At 35.5% G+C, this 20,627-nt stretch overlaps 1 protein-coding gene across 3 annotated transcripts in view; it reads left to right on the top strand.

Moving 5' to 3' along the window:
- The window catches only part of LOC149785082 (myotubularin-related protein 13-like), a 277,095-nt gene that overhangs the window by 181,404 nt on the left and 75,064 nt on the right, over positions 1-20,627 (top strand). For all 3 annotated transcript variants that reach the window (XM_089978822.1, XM_089978820.1, XM_089978821.1), the window contains exons 27-31: positions 2,654-2,734; positions 3,181-3,290; positions 10,510-10,723; positions 14,307-14,359; positions 19,512-19,622. In XM_089978822.1, the coding sequence (XP_089834948.1) occupies positions 2,654-2,734; positions 3,181-3,290; positions 10,510-10,723; positions 14,307-14,359; positions 19,512-19,622 (569 nt within the window). The remainder of the gene's footprint in view (positions 1-2,653; positions 2,735-3,180; positions 3,291-10,509; positions 10,724-14,306; positions 14,360-19,511; positions 19,623-20,627) is intronic.

The raw sequence follows: 20,627 nt of genomic DNA, 5'->3' as shown, positions 1-20,627 counted from the left end.
GATCTGTAAGGTTTATTGCCATGTTTTTGATTTGACTTTCAATCTAGTGTAGTAATATAGTAGCCACATCATCAATACTTAACTTGGCTTCATTTGAAATTTTTCATCTGGCTGAAAATCAGATGGTGAGCATGTGTGGAAATCTATGTCCCACATAACCAAATAGATTAATAGGGTGGCATGTTAATGTATGGCCAATGCCTTTATAACTTCTTGCAACCTGGTTTTAGTGTGACAAGATGCTTTTTCCTGCATAATGTCATGAAAGCTGAACCACTCATTGGCTCTATCCTTGTTGTCTTTTGGTTCATCACTGCTGTGATGCAGCCATATTGAGGATGTGCAGAAGCAGCCAGTGCAAAGACTGTTCAAGCTCTCCTTACCCCAACCATTGGGTTTTTCCCTACATCAGTTCCAGTTCTCCTTACCCCAACCATTGAGTTTTTTCCCTACATCAGTTCCAGCTCTCCTTACCCCAACCATTGGGTTTTTGCCTACATCAGTTTCATTGGAGAGATGATCACATGTAGGAGTGACAATGTATCCCACTCAACTACAGTAGTCTCAACTACCGCCTGATTTAGGACATCAGTAGGGTCTTAAGTATCTGAGGCATTGTAATAAAAGGGGAACAGGTAGCCCAGTTTGTCTTTCTGCAAGTCTCCCAACAGTAACCTGTAACTTACCACCCCAACACCATGCAAACAATCTACCTGTAGGTACCAGACTCCTACATTCTCGTAATGTAAGGCAGAAATTTTACTGAAGGTGATCAATTCTTTACTCATGAAGCTGGGAGTAGAGAGAGTTCACGAAATGAACTTGGGGTGGGGTGGGAGGTTATTAAAAGCTTTTTCAGATGCCAAAAGCCAATGGAAAACTTGAACTGGAGATGGAACTCGTCCAGATCAACAAATACATGGCCAACTGAAGTTCAAGATGGAAACAGCACAGTCAGTACAAAATTTCATCAAAAGAAAAGAATTTGTTAACAGTCTTGATCTGACTGATAATACTTCTGTATCCCTATCCATACAGCTTCACAAAAGTTTCTTTAATTTTCATTGTAAGGAACAGTTACCAATTTCACGTTCAGGCATTTGGAATCGATTTCACCCATGAATGCATCATCACCCTGTTCAGGTTGTCCTCGCCGATAGTGACTGCAGCATACTAGGAAGACATTTCATCTAAATTTTGTTGATGGACATGAACAGTCTTGTATCAAGTCAAGTCAAACTGCAAACAGCAGAGATCCTGATCAGGGTATATGTTGCTTGTTCTACTGAATAAGCAACAGCAGATCTAGTTCTTTGCAGTTGGACTCATGAATATATATGGTTTCTATCCAATCACATTTCCATATAGCCCTCCCACACATCCCCTCAAGGCAGATGTCTTCATTAGTGTTTCACTCAAGCTTTTCTTCCCATTGTCCATATGTTATATAGATGGTTTATTTCTGAGTATTATTCTCAGAGAAATATGATTTTTTGAGAGAGAAAAATCCTTAATTATTGGAGTTCACTGCAAGACAGACATTAAAGGAAGTTAAGCTGCACAAATTTCATTTGCAAGAATTTACATTGATTGAAGAAATATTCTTTTATATGACAAGAATAGTAATAATCATGTTTACTCTTGCATATGAACTGTACATTTAAAACATCTTTATAAAAATATACTTTTGTCTATATATATTTAACCCTTTACCTCATACAACCGTCTTTGGACGCCTCTACAAAAGTCGCATCAAAACGACTTTTGACGCTTTTACAAAAGTCCCATAGAAGCGCCTTTTGACGTCTGCTGTAAACATCAGCCATTTTAAGCCGGTTTTCGTAGCGCCACCTTCAGGGAAAACCCCTTATTAGATACTACATTCATTTCTGTGAATGACAATTATGTCAGATCACGTGGTCACTGTTTATGTATTGGTAGATATCTGCTATTTAAAGTAACTGGGTCGTAATCTCCACTCTCCAAAATGGCGGTTGCGGATTTCATTCAGTACTTACGAAGTTTTCATGATTAGAATCACAACTATGAAAGATTCAATAACCTCGGTAAAGGTCTGATATTGATATAGGCTGCAATTAGTTTTTATAAATTATCAAATTTAGATGACTTAGTGATGTAGACACAGACGAAAAACTTGTAAATTTCAAGTATGAGAAATGGCAGCTACGGTTGGTCACACGGCCTCACTGACATGACGGTGAACGAGTTCTCTCCAGATTTTAAAGCACATAACAAACTCTTCCGTGATAAATAATTACACAGCTATAACAATCAGACTTTACTCTTAAATTGTTCCACATATAATAGATGTGTACCAAGAATGTAAAATGGTTAAAATTGCTGTTAAACGTAACATACACTACATTGCTTAATAGTTCACAGGCAAGCTATGCGTATGCGGTCGACTAGGTAGCATGTGTTTTATTTTGTAGCGAGCTGCACTTTGTCACTATGCTCTATGAGGTAAAGGGTTAAGGTAAAAATATTTTCTTCTACTAGCTTTGAAGTAATCGGGTAGAGTTGGAATTCCTTAGTAACTTTGAAAAATAATTGCTGATCTTGACTAGTCATATTGACTTAAACAAAGACCTGAGCATCAATGTTGATAATTTGTTGTGCAATATAATTTCAGTTATCCAGCACTTTTGGTTGTGCCACAGTCCGTCTCAGATGAAAGTATACGCAAATTTGCTCGCTCACATAGGCAGTCCAGGTATCTATAATTCCATGTCATCCATCTCTCTTTCTCTCTATCTCTCTCTTGTCGTGTGGCATTTTAATTTTTTCTTGTTCCCTATTTCTTTTCTTTCGTCTCATTATCTCCTGTATATGTGTAAATTTCTTTTCAGGGACTTTTAGGTATATACTTTTGCCAATCTAGCCTTGCATAAATTCAATAACAGTGAAAATATTAAAAATATTATTGAAGCTCATATGCAATGGTATGATGTCTGGTTGATATCTATGAAATATTTGTTTACATTGATTCAAAAATTGTTGAATTGTAATATTTGGTATTGACATATTTGGGCTGTGAAAAAAAGTCTACTCAGTTTTTAAAGATCTATATAAATAAAATAATTTTGTATGTTTCTTGTTACATTTTGGGCTCATTTACCATATCGTGTTTCATTTTGTATATGAAATCGCATATTTCAGGTTTCCTGTGATAACCTGGAAACATCCCAGAACGAAAGCTTTACTTCTGCGAGCCAGTAGTTTTCACAGTCGTGGCCTCATGGGAATGCTGAAACACAACACAACATCAAGTAAGTAGTCACTTTCGTATGAAGCTTAAGAAGGAGAAACGATTTTCATTTATACAAAGAGGACAGCAGTAGTTCAGTTGGTAAAGTGTTGGACTCGTAAGGGTTGTTGGTTTGATATCCTCCCAGATCAGCTACCTTGGTGAGTCCCTGGGAAAGGCACTAAGCTTGCATTTCTTCAAGATGATATATCCAATAATGTGTGAAAAGTGCTGTTAACCAAATCCAAGAAATAATCTTGAGTCATAGGGAAATAAAGTATTTTCCTAATGATAAATAGAAACAGTTAAAGTTCACAGGAAATATTGATGTATGTTAAGGCACCAGCAGTAATGATAATATAATTAGTACTTTTTTTGACTTATGGACTTAATCTTGGACCATGCCATTTTCATTTAATCATATCTTTGGGGCAGGTTTTGTTTGAACCTTTGCCATACATTAATTTGCTATAGTTTTCCCATTTGTCTTTTTGTTTTACATTGTTGTCATAGGTACACAGTGATGACTGGGTGGACAAAATGTTTAAGGTGTAAGAGAACATATCTGATACTTGTCTTTAGTGTACAAATTGTCTTCTACAATAACCCTACAGTTGAAAATTGGGATAACCTGAACCAGATGCAAAGCCCAGATGCAACCAAAGAAAAGACTGAGTTCAGTTTTAAGGTGGTAATTGAATAGATTTATAGACTCTTGTCTCCGGTTGAATGCCCTCCTGTCATCTTTGTGGCATACCATGTCAGAGCATTAGTAGATGTTGGTAATGAAGACAATTATCCTGCCTTCCATTTACTGTTGTAGTCCCTAAAGATTGACAAAAGTGTAAAACATTTGCTGAAAAAAATACAGGATCCTGGTAATTCCACTTTTTTCACAAAAAGCCTGCTTCTGCCCACTCCCTGGTATTAGACACATTCAAATTCCCCAGGGAGTCAGACCTAGATACGGTTATACTGTCAGTCAACATGTCAGCCCTGCTTTTCAGATGTGTTGATATCAACATTCTTTCCAGCACAGAAAGTCTTCTAATAATGGAAGAGGGATCCAAGATTCTCCTTCTTTCCTACTAAGCCTCTAACAAATGATAATGACTGCTCACCGATGACATTTCAGTAGGTACCAGACACCTTCATTTTTTGACAGGTTTAGATCAATATGTTTCCAGGTAAACAATAGGTGTTTCGAGCTGTTTTACCATGGTTAGAAATCTTGTTAATTCATCCCCCTTCCCTTTCGTCAACTTGATCAATAAAGGAGGTCCCAACCAACCCCAAGAAAGTGTTATTTTTGTAGGAGGTTTGTACTTCCCTCACCATGTAGTGGAGGAGATTGTTGACAACCTGGAATATGAAAGCAAAAATACAAAGACCAGCTGTTAATTGACCTGAACTAACTCAACAAGTTCATAGTTGTGCCCAAGTTCATAATGGAGACAGCACATTGTTTTGACTTTCACAAGAAAGATCTTGCTCATTGTCAACTTCGATTTGATGGATGCGTACATGGCTATTCTAATTCAACTTTTGCCATGCAAGTTTGTTCATTTTGCTTTGCAAAGCATACAGTTTCTGACTCACTACATGTAATATATCTTCCTTACTGCATAGATTGTCAAAGTAATTGAGTAGGTTTCCATGAAGACTTAGATTTCTGTGAGAGGGCATTTATAGCTCAGAATAATGTTCAATCAATTCTGACTGCAGACCTCCTCCATCTTATCCAGCTATTGATCAAAGTAGCACTTTTATCACAGTGGTGCCCAATTTCTGGTCACACAGATGACCATATCCATATAAAGACGCTTGCAAATTTAGTGGCAGAATCATATTTGCCAATCTGTAGGAGTTCATCTGAAAAAAAACCCAAGCTGTAGTCTGTATGGACATCAGCATGCAAGGATGGGGCACCCACCTTTACAAAAATTGCTTCTCTACAAACAACACCAACTGGAGGTCAGAGTAAATGGCCCTTCACGTAAGTATCCTTAAAATAAAGGCCATAATAAATGTCTTTCATGACAAAACCGGCTTTGTGGAACATTTTCATTATGAACTCAGACCATTCATCGGTGATCATTTACCCCTGCGTACAAGAGGAAATGAGATCGTTGAATCTTCATGTTTTGGTTTGAGATTTTCTTATTTGGTGCTCACTGCATCCAATCATAGTCCAGATAATGCAAATCCCAGGCAAACTTAATGCATCAGCTGTTTAAGGAGAGGTCAGACACTGCACACAGTGATCTAAACTTTTTTCATTCCCCCATCAGATTTATGCCTTTTGAAGTTGTCCAATGGTCAGTGGAAATGCAAGCTACAGACTTTTGTTTTCCAATACTAGACCAGAAGCCTGGGCAGTGGATGCACTTTCATTAAGCTCCAATGATATCTAGTGGAAGGCCTTCCTATCCAACTTGCATATGAGGGACAGTGACATGTCTTTTTGTTCCGGAACAAAGACAGCAACATCATTCCCTTATGGGTGTCCATGCAGTGGGTTAATTTCATTCTCTGGCTCTTGAGAACAAATTACCATAGCATGGATTATTATTAAAGGCTGTCATACCTTGATTTATGATTCCTTCAGACATCACAAGATAGGGGCCATGACAAAGATTTATCCTTATCCTACTTGTTTGCCTGTCTTGATCTGAGCCTGCTCCAGGCATCCATGTTGATTCTGAGGTGGATTATCTCGCAGGATGTTACCTGTCTCAATTCTGATAAATTTGAACCTTTGTCCAAGACCTTGCCAAAGCTTTTATCATAAACAGGTGCTTCCTGATAGCTTTGACTTCAGTTGCATGGTGAGTGAGTGGCATTCCCATTCTTTAGACCCAAATTATCTGCAGTTCCACTTTAATGGTTTGGTCATTTCATTGACACAACAGGGATTTGTTGCCAAGAACCACTTTGCTGTCTATATGTATTCATGCTTGCTGTCATCACTAGATCCTTCTCGGATGCAGAATTCCAAGACTTAGTTTGTGCTCTAAGTGCCATATTAAATGCAGTAAAAGCAGTCATTGGAGCCAACAGTTTCTTCCTCTTGGATTGATTGTGATGTTTTTTATTCATTATATGCTATGGATAATTGTTTTTTGGACTTGACCTGGTCCAAAATCAAGTTCATTTTCTACCTGACTTGAATCATTGAAATTTTGGGCTATCTTTTGTTCATCACATTTTATATTATAATTTTAGTAACAGACCTTTTAATCATAACTTAGAGTTTATCTTGTAAACATTTGGAACCTTCCATAATGAAATTTTTCATTAGGTAGTATTTTTTTATAGAAAGTGCTAATTGTGACCTGGGGTCAAGTTGAGGACTATATAATCTTGTTTAATCTTGAAATTATTCATTCATGCTGTAAGATCTGAGCAGAATTAATTGCATTCTTGTTGTGTTTGAGCTGAACATTCTTGGAAATGGAGACTTGGATTGATAGTGAAATTTGAATAAGGATATATTCTTGGATTGTATTATTGTGATTCAACAAAAGACTTGGCACATGACTATAACACAGGCCATTACAGGCACATAAACACTTCCAGCATTGGATTTATTTTTTAATACCGTTTAAGTTTTTTTCAGAACTTCAATCATTAGACTTGTGTTAGAAATTTTAGGATTAATTGGAATTTAATTCACAATACCATAATTTTTTAAATATATTTTTTCACTTTTTATTCTAGGAAAATAAATTATTTGTTGAATTTTTAAAAACTTGTTGGTTAATGCACTTTTCTATTACTTAGTTGATGTGGGTATGTGAGAAAACCAGTAGCTTCTTGTGGGTCGATGGTTCTTTCCAGGGTTTTCCCGGGTTCTTCCTCCACCATTAATACTGGTCTCATGTATAGCCTATCATTTGCTGAAAAATGGCATTAAACCCCACAACAACAACTATTACTTAGTTTAAGACCATAGAGTCGTAATCATATTCAGAGATCTCACATGGTCAGCATTTGAGTTTTGAACAGTCTTTGCAAGCCTTGTATTCTAATACAGATGTTTAAACGAGAGAGTTTTGAGGCACTTGGCTAGCATGCACAGTCATCTTTCTCCAGCTTTTTCCTTTTGGATTTGGCATCACAGAAAAGAAAACTGATTGGTGGACCCAGTGGCAGTGGCCCAAATGTCCACCAGATGTTGATGCCAGCACAGTCTCCTGATGGGCATTAACTTCTAACGTTTTGCTGGATTCGCTCAAAATTTTCTTCATACCCTTCATATGAGGATCTTTACCATTACTCAGATCGGTTACCATGGAAAAGTTTGGATGCTCTTGTATTTCTTCCTCCTTTTACCTTTTCAAATGTTAATGTGATCAGGTAATATATTCAACAAAGAAAGGAAATATTTTATCATAAATTATGTTTCTCTGGGAACACTTATCTATCGCATTATGAATAAGACCTTTCACACATCTTTGCAAATGTGACCAGCTTTGTTAATGTTTCTGTTAAGCTTAAACTGATGAAAATCCAGTATATGGATAACCATCTAGTGAGATTCCGGGGAATAATTACAATGGTATTTGAGTACAGCTTATTTCTATAGATACAACTGTAATACTCTATTGTAGGAAGACATAATAGAAGAATTACTTTTTTTCTTTATGGGAGGGCTGGATTTAGGAGATAGTGTCTGATATCTCCTAATATTAATGCAATTCAGTAAGTATTATTGGAGAAACATAATGTTTCCTTTCCATCACACAAAAACTTATAATTTTTATGGACAACAGCTCTTGCACATTTCAAGGTTTTACCATATAGAGGTCCCACAATACTTTGGGATACTTGCATTCAGATTTAAATGCAATCCAAAATAATGATGTAAACATGTTATTCAATTATTCAAGCAGTAAGAATGGTAATGTCTTCTCCAACATACAGGAAATTGTGGAATTTAAGTTTAAAAGATACTGATTTGGCCATTGTAATGAATTCTGAATATTTTAACCTAATCATTACTCTTTCCAAAATGAATGAATGTAATAATGAGCTGATTTCCTTTAATCACTCAACAGAATTTGACCAAATTTGACAAAATGCATCAAGGCATTAAGGGACTTAAAATTATACAGATGATGCAGATCCACAATCAAATATGGCTGCTGTTACTAAAAATAGAAAAACCTTTAAATGGCTTCTTAAAATTCTCTCAACAGAATTTGACCTAATTTGTTTGAAAACATACTGGCATGAATTTGACCAGATCTGTTGGAGAACATCCTGACATGATCTTTACCAAGTTTGTTGGAAATTATCCTGGCATGAATTTGACCTGATTTTATGGAAAGCATCCTGGCATGAATTTGACCAAATTTGTTGGAAAGCATCCTCGCATGAAGGACTTTAAGCTTTTACAAATGATTCTTTTCTGCCAACAAATACAGCTGTTGTTAGTAAAATTATAAAAACATTAAAGAGTTTCCAAATTTTCACAACGAAACTTACCAAAATGACAGAATGCATCATAGCCTGAAGGCCTTGAATGCATCATAGCTTGAAGGCCTTTCACATTTGTATAAATTGTGTTCCTATGTCATCAGATGTGGCTGCCTTTATCTCAAAAAACACTCAATAGACTTTGACCAGTGTTGACTGGAAGAATTCTGGCATTAAAGGCCTTTCAGTATTGGACAAGCATTCTGGCATTAAAGGCCTTTAAATATTGGACAAGCATTCTGGCATTAAAGGCCTTTAAATATTGGACAAGCAATCTGGCATTAAAGGCCTTTCAGTGTTGGACAAGCATTCTGGCATTAAAGGCCTTTCAGTATTGGTGTGTGTGTGTGTGATTTGGATTTTTAACATATATTTTAAAAAATTTCAGTCATATCACTACGATGTCTGCAGTGTGGCAATTTATAGTGATGTCTAGCACTGGGGCATCATGCCGCAGACATGTAGCATGATGTCCCACCCAGTCACATTATCCTGACACCAGGCTGACCAGTCCTAACACTAACCTCTTAATGCTGAGTGCCAAGCAAGACAGCTGTTAGTACCATTTTTGTAAGTCTTTGGTATGACTTGGCCAGGGATCGAACCCACAACCTCCCGCATCCAACCTTTCAATATTGGACAAGCATTCTGGCATTAAAGGCCTTTCACTATTGGACAAGCATTCTGGCATTAAAGGCCTTTCAGTATTGGTGTGTGTGTGTGTGTGATTTGGATTTTTAACATATATTTTAAAAAATTTCAGTCATATCACTACGATGTCTGCAGTGTGGCAATTTATAGTGATGTCTAGCACTGGGGCATCATGCCGCAGACATGTAGCATGATGTCCCACCCAGTCACATTATCCTGACACCAGGCTGACCAGTCCTAACACTAACCTCTTAATGCTGAGTGCCAAGCAAGACAGCTGTTAGTACCATTTTTGTAAGTCTTTGGTATGACTTGGCCAGGGATTGAACCCACGACCTTCTGCATCCAACCTTTCAATATTGGACAAGCATTCTGACATCATAGGCATCACCAAGCATTCTTGCTTTAAAGGCCTTTCAGTATTTTACAAGTATGCTGGCATAAAAGGCCTTTCAGTATTGGACAAGCATTCTGGCATTAAAGGCCTTTCACTATTGGACAAGCATTCTGGCATTAAAGGCCTTTCAGTGTTGGACAAGCATTCTGGCATTAAAGGCATTTTCAATATTGGACAATCATTCTGGCATTAAAGGCCTTTCAATGGTGGACAATCATTCTGGCATTAAAGGCCTTTCAGTATTGGACAGGCATTATGGCATTAATGGCCTTTCAGTATTGGACAAGCATTGTGGCATTAAAGGCCTTTCAGTAATTGACAAATGATGCTGATGTATCATCAAATATGGACAATGATTCAAACAATATATAAATCATGATTGAAACAGCTGTTTTCATTACATATGTAATCAACAGCATTGGAAGAAATTTCTCAGAATGGATCCAGCAGACTTAGATTTCTCATCAAAGCATCCAACTGATTGTTTTACCATCTGCTCTAGGAGTTTGCTATTGAACAGATGTCTTGACTGGTCCTGTTGTACTTAGAGATATAATTATGGGCAGTAACTACATAGGGACCAGAAACCAGGCTAGACAGGCTTTGGTTGTTCTTTTTTGCAGTGGTTAATGTTGATCAATCTTTTGTTCATCTTGTGCTTCATCAGCATTTTTGTTTCATACTAGTTATACATGGTATGATTTTATTCTAGGTACGTCAAGCGGTGAAACTACAGTCAGCTTAGAACAGGAGAAATACTTCAGTGCCCTGGTTAAACTGTCACGAGGTGTATCTCGGACAGGTGACTCTGTGACATCTTATAGTGACTCACTATCCAGTCTGGATTCCTTAATGATGGCAGGAGCCACTGCAGACTCACTTAATGTCCCAGAGGCACCTGATCAGCTCAAAAGGTCACCTTTCAGGTAATTTTTTTTATTCTTGCAACAATAACAAATTTCTTACCAGCATTATGAATTGATTCCTAAGTATTTTAATGAGATTTTTCATAATTTGCACAACAGTTGGTAACGGTATAATTAGTAACACAGAACATAAGCAATTATAAGGACAAGTAGAGGAATAGATGATAGGCTGGAATCGAGTTAACCATGTCTATACATTACACAGCATTTTCTTTAGACTACTATTTTTCCACTGAAAATGTGTGTGTGTGTGTGTAATGTGTAACCTAGCTTGAACAATTTTAGTCATATTGCTATGATGTCTGCAGTTTGGCAGTTTATAGTGATGTCTAGCACTGGGGCATCATGCTGCAGACATGTGGCATCATGTTCCCAGTCACATTATCCTGACACCAAGACGACCAGTCCTAACACTATCCTCTTAATGCTGAGCACCAAGCAAGACAGCTGCACCCACAGCCTCACACGTCCAAGACAGATGCTCTAAACCTTCGGTGACCAGAGTGGTCCCATTATAAATTTCACCACTTGATCATAGAAATATGTTTAATTGATAATGAACCTTTTCACACAGATTAGATGATAAATAGTCACGTCTACAGACATAACTACTGCCTCCTGCATTGCACAGGAGCCCATTAAAGAAGGGTCCCAGAATCCCAAGTTCTACGTTGGGGGGAGGGCCCAATTTTTTAATTTTTGAAGGGAGGCCCAACATTTAAAGTTATGACACTTCTGATGCCTTTTCTAATCATGAAGGGCCTAACCATTACGATAGCATGCTCCCCGCCCATTGTCAAACAAACTTTGCACAACTGGGATAATTAAGTAATGGTTCAGTTTGCTTGGAACAAGCTTGAATAGCTTGCCTGTTAGAATTTGAAATGAACATCATTTGAAATGAACATCATTTAACTGATAGTATGTGATAAACAGCGTGAGTCTGGTCTCCTCAGTTTAAGCTATCATCTACTGTCATATCCTTCCTGTCATTTCTTTATCTTTTTATATGTGTTTACATGATGTGTGCCATAATGGTTTTAATTGTTGGGACACGAAGAAATAATTTTTGTTCAGGTCCTAAGACTTAAATGCATGTAAAAAAAAACATGACATTTTCCGCAGCCCAACACTTGTAGACAAAAAATATCAAGACAAAATTGGCAAGATCAACATATGTTACACAGCAGCGACCGGCTCTTTCCGTAACCACATTAATAAATTGTTGTAAACTAATTTGATTTATTTTACATGTAGATGTTTTCTGATTTCTCCAATATGAAAGTGAAAAAAGGTAGATAAAGACTTCATAATTCATGGGCTGGTAAGTGTTTACCCAGGAGACCAGGCTGTACAGTACTTACACTGCAAATCATGCTTGTGACATTTAGAACCTTGTCAATCCAAAAAAAAATTTAGAGGCAGATTTTGCTTCATTTATTGTCTTTACCAATCAAATTCTTCCAGATTACAATTCAGCTAGACATGCATAGTTGTATCATTTATTTTGATCCGCATGCTCACAAGTTACTCTTTTTCAGTGATTGAAGCAATCCTACAAAGTGATGTAATCTTTATGGAAAGGTACCTACATTTGATTGTATAGAACACATGACCAGCATATAGTCACATAACTGTCACATGTTCATGAAAGAATAAAGGCTAAAATTCTGAATATAGATCGACTAAGATCATCATCAATCTATTTTAGTTTTGTGTTTTGCCTTAACAAAATCCTAATTTTTTATTCATTGGCAAGCTGGTTGTTTTTGCATCTCTGTAGTTTATTATCGGTGGATTTGTCTTTTGTTTTCTGACAGAAATCTAGCCCAGTTAATTTTTTAAACTCTGAAACTGCCTTGGGTAAAGAGGAAATATTGTCTGGTGGCTATGTCACTACTTTGATGTGTAAAGACTTACAAAATGGTACTAACAGTTGCCTCACTTGGCGCTCAGCATTAAGAGGTTAGTGTTAGGACTGGTCAGCCTGGTATCAGGATAATGTGACTGGGTGGGACATCTTGCTACATGTCTGCGGCATGATGCCCCAGTGCTAGACATCACTATAAACTGTCACAAAGCAGACATCGTAGTGATATGGCTGAAAAATTGTTAAAGCTATGTTAAAAATCCAAATCACACACACACAAATTAGTTTTTACTGTATTACAAGTATTTTAGAAGCAGTATTTCTTAAACTTGTTTACTGTATTTTTAAGATATTATGTAAGCTTAGTACAGTGGTGCCCATGATTTGAATCCGAGGGATAAACTTATTCAGCACATGATAAAATCTTCAATGTACATGCAGCGACACTTGAATAAATATTCTCACTAAATGTGAGTGTTGATCACATTTTAAAGAGTTCAGTATTTACACTTTCAAGGCAAAATAAAAACATATTTACTGGTGCATTGTTACAAATGCATAACACAAACAATAAAATAAACTCCATGTCAGAAAGGAAAAGTTACTGTTATAAATATGTACAACAGTCATCTAATGCTTAATTCTTATCATCATCCAGTCAAATTATACAAATCTAAATCAGAGAGAAATATTAAGAAAATGGAGGAAGATTAAATAAATTTATTGAGTTTTCAAACAAATTATATTAGCTCATAACATTTCCACGATTCATGACGATGGTCCCTTAACAACTATAAGTGTAGTCATATTTTTTTGCTTCATTACAATCAATAAACTACATAGATCAATAAGTAGAAACAAAATTAGAAGGTGTTCGAAGACTTTTTATATGTATTTCAGTGATATGTAGTATTTTTATATTGTGTTTCTACGATGTGTAGTCTTTTTGTATTTCTATGATGTGTGGTCTTTTTATGTGTGTTTCTATGGTGTGTGGTCTTTTTGTATGTGTTTCTATGATGTGTGGTCTTTCTGTATGTGTTTCTACATTGTGTGGTCTTTTTATATGTATTTCTATGATGTGTAGTCTTTTTATATGTATTTTTATGATGTGCAGTCTTTTTATATGTGTTTCTATGATGTGTGGTCTTTTTATATGTATTTCTATGATGTGTAGTCTTTTTATATGTATTTTTATGATGTGCAGTCTTTTTATATGTGTTTCTATGATGTGTGGTCTTTTTATATGTATTTCTATGATGTGTAGTCTTTTTATATGTGTTTCTATGATGTGTAGTCTTTTTATATGTGTTTCTATGATGTGTGGTCTTTTTATATGTATTTCTATGATGTGTGGTCTTTTTATATGTGTTTCTATGATGTGTGGTCTTTTTATATGTATTTCTATGATGTGTAGTCTCTTTATATGTGTTTCTATGATGTGTGGTCTTTTTGTATGTGTTTCTATGATGTGTGGTCTTTTTATATGTATTTCTATGATGTGTAGTCTTTTTATATGTGTTTCTATGATGTGTAGTCTTTTTATATGTGTTTCTATGATGTGTGGTCTTTTTATATGTGTTTCTATGATGTGTGATCTTTTTGTATGTGTTTCTATGATGTGAAGATGTTGTGACATCTTTTATTTTCATCTAATGTGATTGATTCTGGCTATCGTCTATATGACATTCCATGATCATTTTCTTCTTTCAGTGTAAAATCAACTACAGGTGCTGAAAAAGCAAGTTTCAAGACAAAAACAGGATGTAAGTATATTTTTGATGTGCTGTAACTATTCATGCATTGTCAGTACCATGATATTGTCTGTAATTTTTACTATACTAAACATTTTTACACTTTGAGTCTATTGAAATCATAATTTTTGGGGCCTCAGATGTTTGTCTGTAGAACATTTTAGTTTTATATCATTATATATCCTTTGTACTTAATAATTAGTTGCAAAATTAGTACAAACATCTTTTAACTAGTAATTATTCATAAACCCACCAAAATGATTAAAAGTGTACCTAAAAATCCAGACAATATGCTATGGTATATTTTCATTTGAAAAGCACATGCATGGATCAGAGACAATCAACAAATCTTTAGAAAGATTAGATCAGATGAATGAATCTTGAATGCCTTAGTGTTTTAAAGCAAACTTAAATATGGTGCAAACAACCAATGTCAAATGCAGTCAAATATTGAAGTGCTGTTAATAGATGCCCATTCACAGAATGATTAAATACTGTATACAATTATTACAGACTCTAAATCTTGTTAAGAACACGTTAAGCCTTCTGAAGATAATGGGGCATGGAATTAATTATAATATTAATAAAAATCTATATTTTCATAAATTATAAACATTGATATGAAGAATTAAGTGGTATATTGTCAAAGACCAGTATTATATAAAAGACAAGTAACCTGTCACAATTAGTCTGAAACAGACTATTGTCTGTACCAGCATAGTGTCACAGTTAGTCTGACACAGACAATACTGTACCAGCATTGTGTCACAGTTAGTCTGCAACAGACAATACTGTACCAGCATTGTGTCACAGTTAGTCTGAAACAGACTAAACTGTACCAGCATTGTGTCACAATTAGTCTGACACAGACAATACTGTACCAGCATTGTCACAATTAGCCTGAAACAGACAATACTGTACCAGCATTGTGTCACAATTAGTCTGACAGAGACAATCCTGTACCAACATTATCACAATTAGTCTGAAACACTAGTCTGTACCAGCATTGTCACAATTAGTCTGACACAGACAATACTGTACCAGCATTGTCACAATTTGTCTGAAACAGACTATACTGTACCATCATTGTGTCACAGCCTGACACAGACAATACTGTACCAGCATTGTGTTACAATTAGTCTGCAACAGACAATACTGTATCCGCATTGTGGACAAATTTTCTGTTGTCAGCCTGTGTCGGGATATGTTTGAGTGCATAAAGCATTGGTTTGCACTATTTCCACTTTATCTATGTGCTTGACATACAAAAAATTTTGAGTTCACTTAATGTTCATACTGAGCATTAGAACCATTTCAGTATTTTTGTCTTGCCTACATGTGCAGATAAACATATATAGGCATCATATTTTTATGGCAATGGTGGTGACATCAGCTATGTTCAGTTAGTGTGTTTAAGTTTAGTGTTTAAGTCAGTTGTTTAACTCATGTGTTTATGTCTTATGGTTAAGTCTTGCATTTAAGTCTTTGTTTAAGTCTTATGTTTAAGCCTTGTGTTACGTCTTGTGTTTTTGTCTTGTCTTTAAGAAGTATGTTTAAGCCAGACATTTATGTCTTGTACTTATGACTTGTATTTAAGTCTTGTGTTAAGTCTCATGTTTAAGCCTTGTGCATATGTCTTGTGTTTAAGAACTGTTTAAGCCATGTGTTTATGTCTTGTATTTAAGTCCAGTGCTTATATCTTGTGTTTAAGCCATGTGTTTATGTCTTTTGTTATGTCTTGTGCTTGTGTCTTTTGTTAGGTCTTATGTTTAGGCTGCATGCATACATCATGTGTTCATGTCTTGTGTATAAGAACTATATTAAGCCAGGTGTTTATGTCTTGTGCATATGTCTTGTGTTTAAGTCCTGTGCTTATGTCATGTGTTCAAGTCTTGTGTTTATGTCCTGTGTATTGTCAAATACAGATGAGTTACATCATAACCGAGTTTGCAGTCAAAACACCTTATTCGTTGTAGTCCTTGTTATTATCCCCATGCTTCATCTATCCATATATCCATTTCTCCATAATTCTATCTCCTATAAAATGCTGGGTGAAAACATACTAAACTTGTTGATTGTTCATTTGGAAGCTATGTGAGGCAAAGTCGGTATAAATTTTGGCTACCTCTTTATGGGTTACTGGGAGATCAAATGTAAACTTTATTGACATGATCAAGTATCTTGGACAAAATATTTTGTATGTTGAGAATGCATGTAATGTTTTTCATATAAATACATGCGTCACAGTTCAGGGATGGGGGATGGTGGAATGGGGTATCAAAAATTAAATGCTGTATCAAATTAGGAATATTGTAATTAAAAAATCACAGGTCTTCGTAAGCAGTCATCTAATTTTCATTTCATCAGGGAAATAAGTAGATTTGTCAATTTTAATATGGATTACACATTTTTGGTGATTCACAAAAATTCTTCTAGATGTAACAAGACTGTATCCTCAAAAATGACTTTTCTATTTTACTACTATCTTTAAATTCTTTGCAACAGGGACAAAAGGTTAGATAACTTCTATATATGAAAACTTTCTATTACTTCGTTGTTTTTTTGTGTCAAATTGCAGTTACCTTGTAAGATTTGCTCGAAAGACCAATTTTAGCTATACTGGTTTTAGACAAGAACTTATGGATGGAATCTTTTCTGTTGTCTAATGTCCGTCTGCCCATTAGGAAGAGTTTCTTGTTTTTACTCCTTCTAAACTACATGGAAAATTGCTATGAAGCCTTCCACACACATTCGTCCCAAGGTCTAGTTGGTCCCAAATGAAAATGTTGCCACAAGGACATGACCACCACAGCAACCATCTTTCAAATTTTTTTGTCACTAGCTTTTCTGAATAGATGGTCATATCAACATGGGGTTTTCATCAAAAGACTTATTACGATGTCTAGTTGGTACAGAATGAAAAGAGCCAATCTGATGTTCAGAAAATGTTATGACTAGTATCATGAATGGTAAGTTAGGCTGACACTGGGAGACTTCATAAAGTATCTAGTTGGTTCTCAATGAAAATTATGTTAATCCGGCATAAAATATTTGCCCTGATCACGATCACCTTGAAAATCTTCTTATTGCTACCCTCCCAAAGAAAATAAAAAATAATTGTTGGTTATACCAGCATAGAGTTCTCACCAAAAGATCTTTTATGCTATCTAGTTGGTCCGAAATGAAAATTATGCCCCAGAGATTTACAATATGGCCAGCACAATGAAAACGTTGAAAATCTTGTCACATATTCTCCAGAAAGGATAACAGTTTGGCATGGGGTTTACACCTATAGTTTCCCAATGTCTAGTTTGTTCTAATGGTGTCTAGCTTGCCACAGCAGCTGATTTGAAACTCTTTAGTTGCTAAAAAATAACCAGAGATGGTTTAAACACTGAGCAGTTCAAAAAAATTTAATAGTTCAAATCTTGAATACCTGGAATAAACATTTTTGAACAATAGAGCATCAGTCCATTTCAGGGACTCTTGTTTTGAGTATGTGTCATGAATTTATCAAACTTTATAACATTAATTATTACTGATACTGCACTCTAATTATATCACCCTCATTATTATGCAATGCTCTTTATAATGCGGTACTGCTATGGAAATTGTGGCCAAATTAAATCAGTGTACTGGTACCTTAACTGGTCAATAAAACATATATGAATATGGGTTGAAAGAAAAAGACTATGAAACATAGTATTACCAATTTACCATGTATACTCGCTTGTAAGTCGAGTCCAACTGCAAACTGCACAGGCCCAGATCTGCCATCACAGATTGCACCAGCCCATCTGCCTGTGCAGTTTGTTAGGAATAATTAGTAGAACAAACAACATGGACCCTGATCTGCAGGCACATTATGCTACAGCAAATAAAGATCATTGTTGTTTACAGTTTGACTCGACTTAAAAGGGAGTACATGTGGTGTAATTCCGTTTTAAAATCTATTTTTTGACAAAATCACAGTATGTTACATAATACAAACAGCATCTAGGGACCCCAGCTGCCATGTTGTATGTCATCTTACAAACACAAGACAGGCTCACAGACCATGGCTTATGCAGGAATTATTCTTGTACCAAGGAATGTGGATCAAAAGAGACAAAGTTAGAAACTCTATGGCTGCCTTACTACTTCGTGTTCAAGGTTGAAAACAAAGCAGCAAAGATTTCCTCTGCTTAACATCAGTGTCGTTCACTTTCATCTACATTGATACTTTGTGATCAAGTTCAAAAACAAAGTAATGTAGATTGCTAATGCTCTATATCAGTGTTCACTTTCATCTACATTGGTACTCAGTGTTGTTCACTTTCATCTACATTGCTACTCAGTGTTGTTCACTTTCATCTACATCATTGTTGTTCACTTTCATCTACACTGATACTTTGTAATCAAGGTAAAAAACAAAGCAATGTAGATTGCTTCTGCTTTATATCAGTGTTGTTCACTTTCATCTACTTTGTGTGCTAGGTCAGATAAAACAGTGAAGATTTCATCTGCTTTTCATGAGTGTCAGTCTGGACATTTTTTTCTTGAGCACAGATAATACCTAATAATTTTTGGGAGTCTTAATATTTTGTAATGAAAAATAGACAAAATGACTGAATTAAATGAACTAACAATCTCCTGAATTTAGAGAAAACAAATATTAGTTTATAGTCGGTGTCTGCAACCAAGAAAAGGTAACTGCAAAATGACTTATCAAAGTTTATGTTTGTTAAGGTGTTGTTCAATTATCAGTTCATTGTTCTATGTTTTAAAATTCAAATTTGCTGAAATTTTATTAAGCGGGTGTAAATAGTTAGTTTTCCTAGACAATATTTTTCATCAATTAATGATACAGTGAATTTGTTTATTTTTGTGGGTATAAATTTTCGTAGTTTTCCAAAAATCCAGATTCAGTTGGTAATCATAGTAAAATGGGTCATAATATTTGTGGTTTTTAGCAACCATAATATTCACAACAGTTCATACCAAATGATAAAGGTGAATTCACTGTATTTAAATTGTTTGAAGAGCATTGCGATAATGGTGCATGGAATTTCATTGTTGTATTGTCAAGGTGTAAGGTTATGTTTCAATGTTCATTTTTATTATAGTTTTTTTTAATAATTTTTTTTATGGAATGTAACTTGTAATTTTCTTACCTGTTACTCAGCTGATACTCGAGATGTTGGTGTTGCCGAAGCTACTCCCAACACCTTGCGACGTAATATGTTCACTCGTGCTGTTAACACCCTGCGTTCCAGTGGGGGCAAGGGCGGTGCATGTATGTCCACTTTGTGTTTTTCTTGTCTTCTTCATGCTGCTTAAGCATGCATAGCAAAAATGTGATGCACATGCAACTTACGCATAACTAATAGAATTAATACACACTACTGACACTTTATGACGAGAAAGATAATTAATCATTCTTTTTTGTTTCTTGCGGAAATTTGAGTTTAATGATTTTAAAAATTGAGTCCACATTAGACACAAGATTGAATATTTGCATTTGCATTGTTTTTAGTTTTTAAGCATGGAAAAAATTTGCATATGTATTTAAACTTCATATCTCTACAGTAAACAATGCACGGCATTAGTATTTTAACTTCATATCACTACAGTAAACAATGCATTGTTCACTCATTAACCCCTGGAGATTTTTGTCATTTTTGCCTGAAATGCAAGTAGGAAACACATTTTGGGGTCTACTCTGAATACATCCCAATAAATCAGCTTGCAAGAGATTTTAGTTTAGCCTGCAGCCTAGTTGTGTTGGAAACATTATTTTTCATTGGCTGTTTTGCTCGCACATGTGCAAAAGGGTACAAGTTGGAATTTTTTGGGGTGCTTATTGTACCCATCATTTTCATGTCCTGGCCTCTTTTTACTCCAAATCCCCATATTATCCCACTTTTGGGTGTAAAGAAATTGGGTCTCAAAAAATATGTTTTTCCCTCTGTATTTCGTAATGCAGCTTGAAAGTCCAGATTATTTGGTATCATTGTAGAGCTACATCTGTCTACTTTTCTGTAATATCACCCACTTTAGTGTGTCTTAAATGACCATGATGCTACTGAACTCAAAAGTAGAGTACTACTTCCTGATGCTTAAACGGGTGCCAGTGGTTAATGAGTTAAAAGCTTGAATGATTTTAATTTGCAAATGGTTGTACTAACTGTTGGATTAGTTTAAAAAAATGCTTTCCATTGAAATCAGAATAATAAAGATTCCAATTTATAGCTCTAGTAATTTAAGACCAAAATGATAAAGATTCCAGTGTATAGCTATA

This window comes from Sinohyriopsis cumingii, chromosome 13, assembly GCF_028554795.1.
Source record: "Sinohyriopsis cumingii isolate HCF-2022 chromosome 13, ASM2855479v2, whole genome shotgun sequence".
NCBI lineage: Eukaryota > Metazoa > Mollusca > Bivalvia > Unionida > Unionidae > Sinohyriopsis > Sinohyriopsis cumingii.
This window is presented reverse-complemented; position numbering and strand designations above follow the sequence as displayed.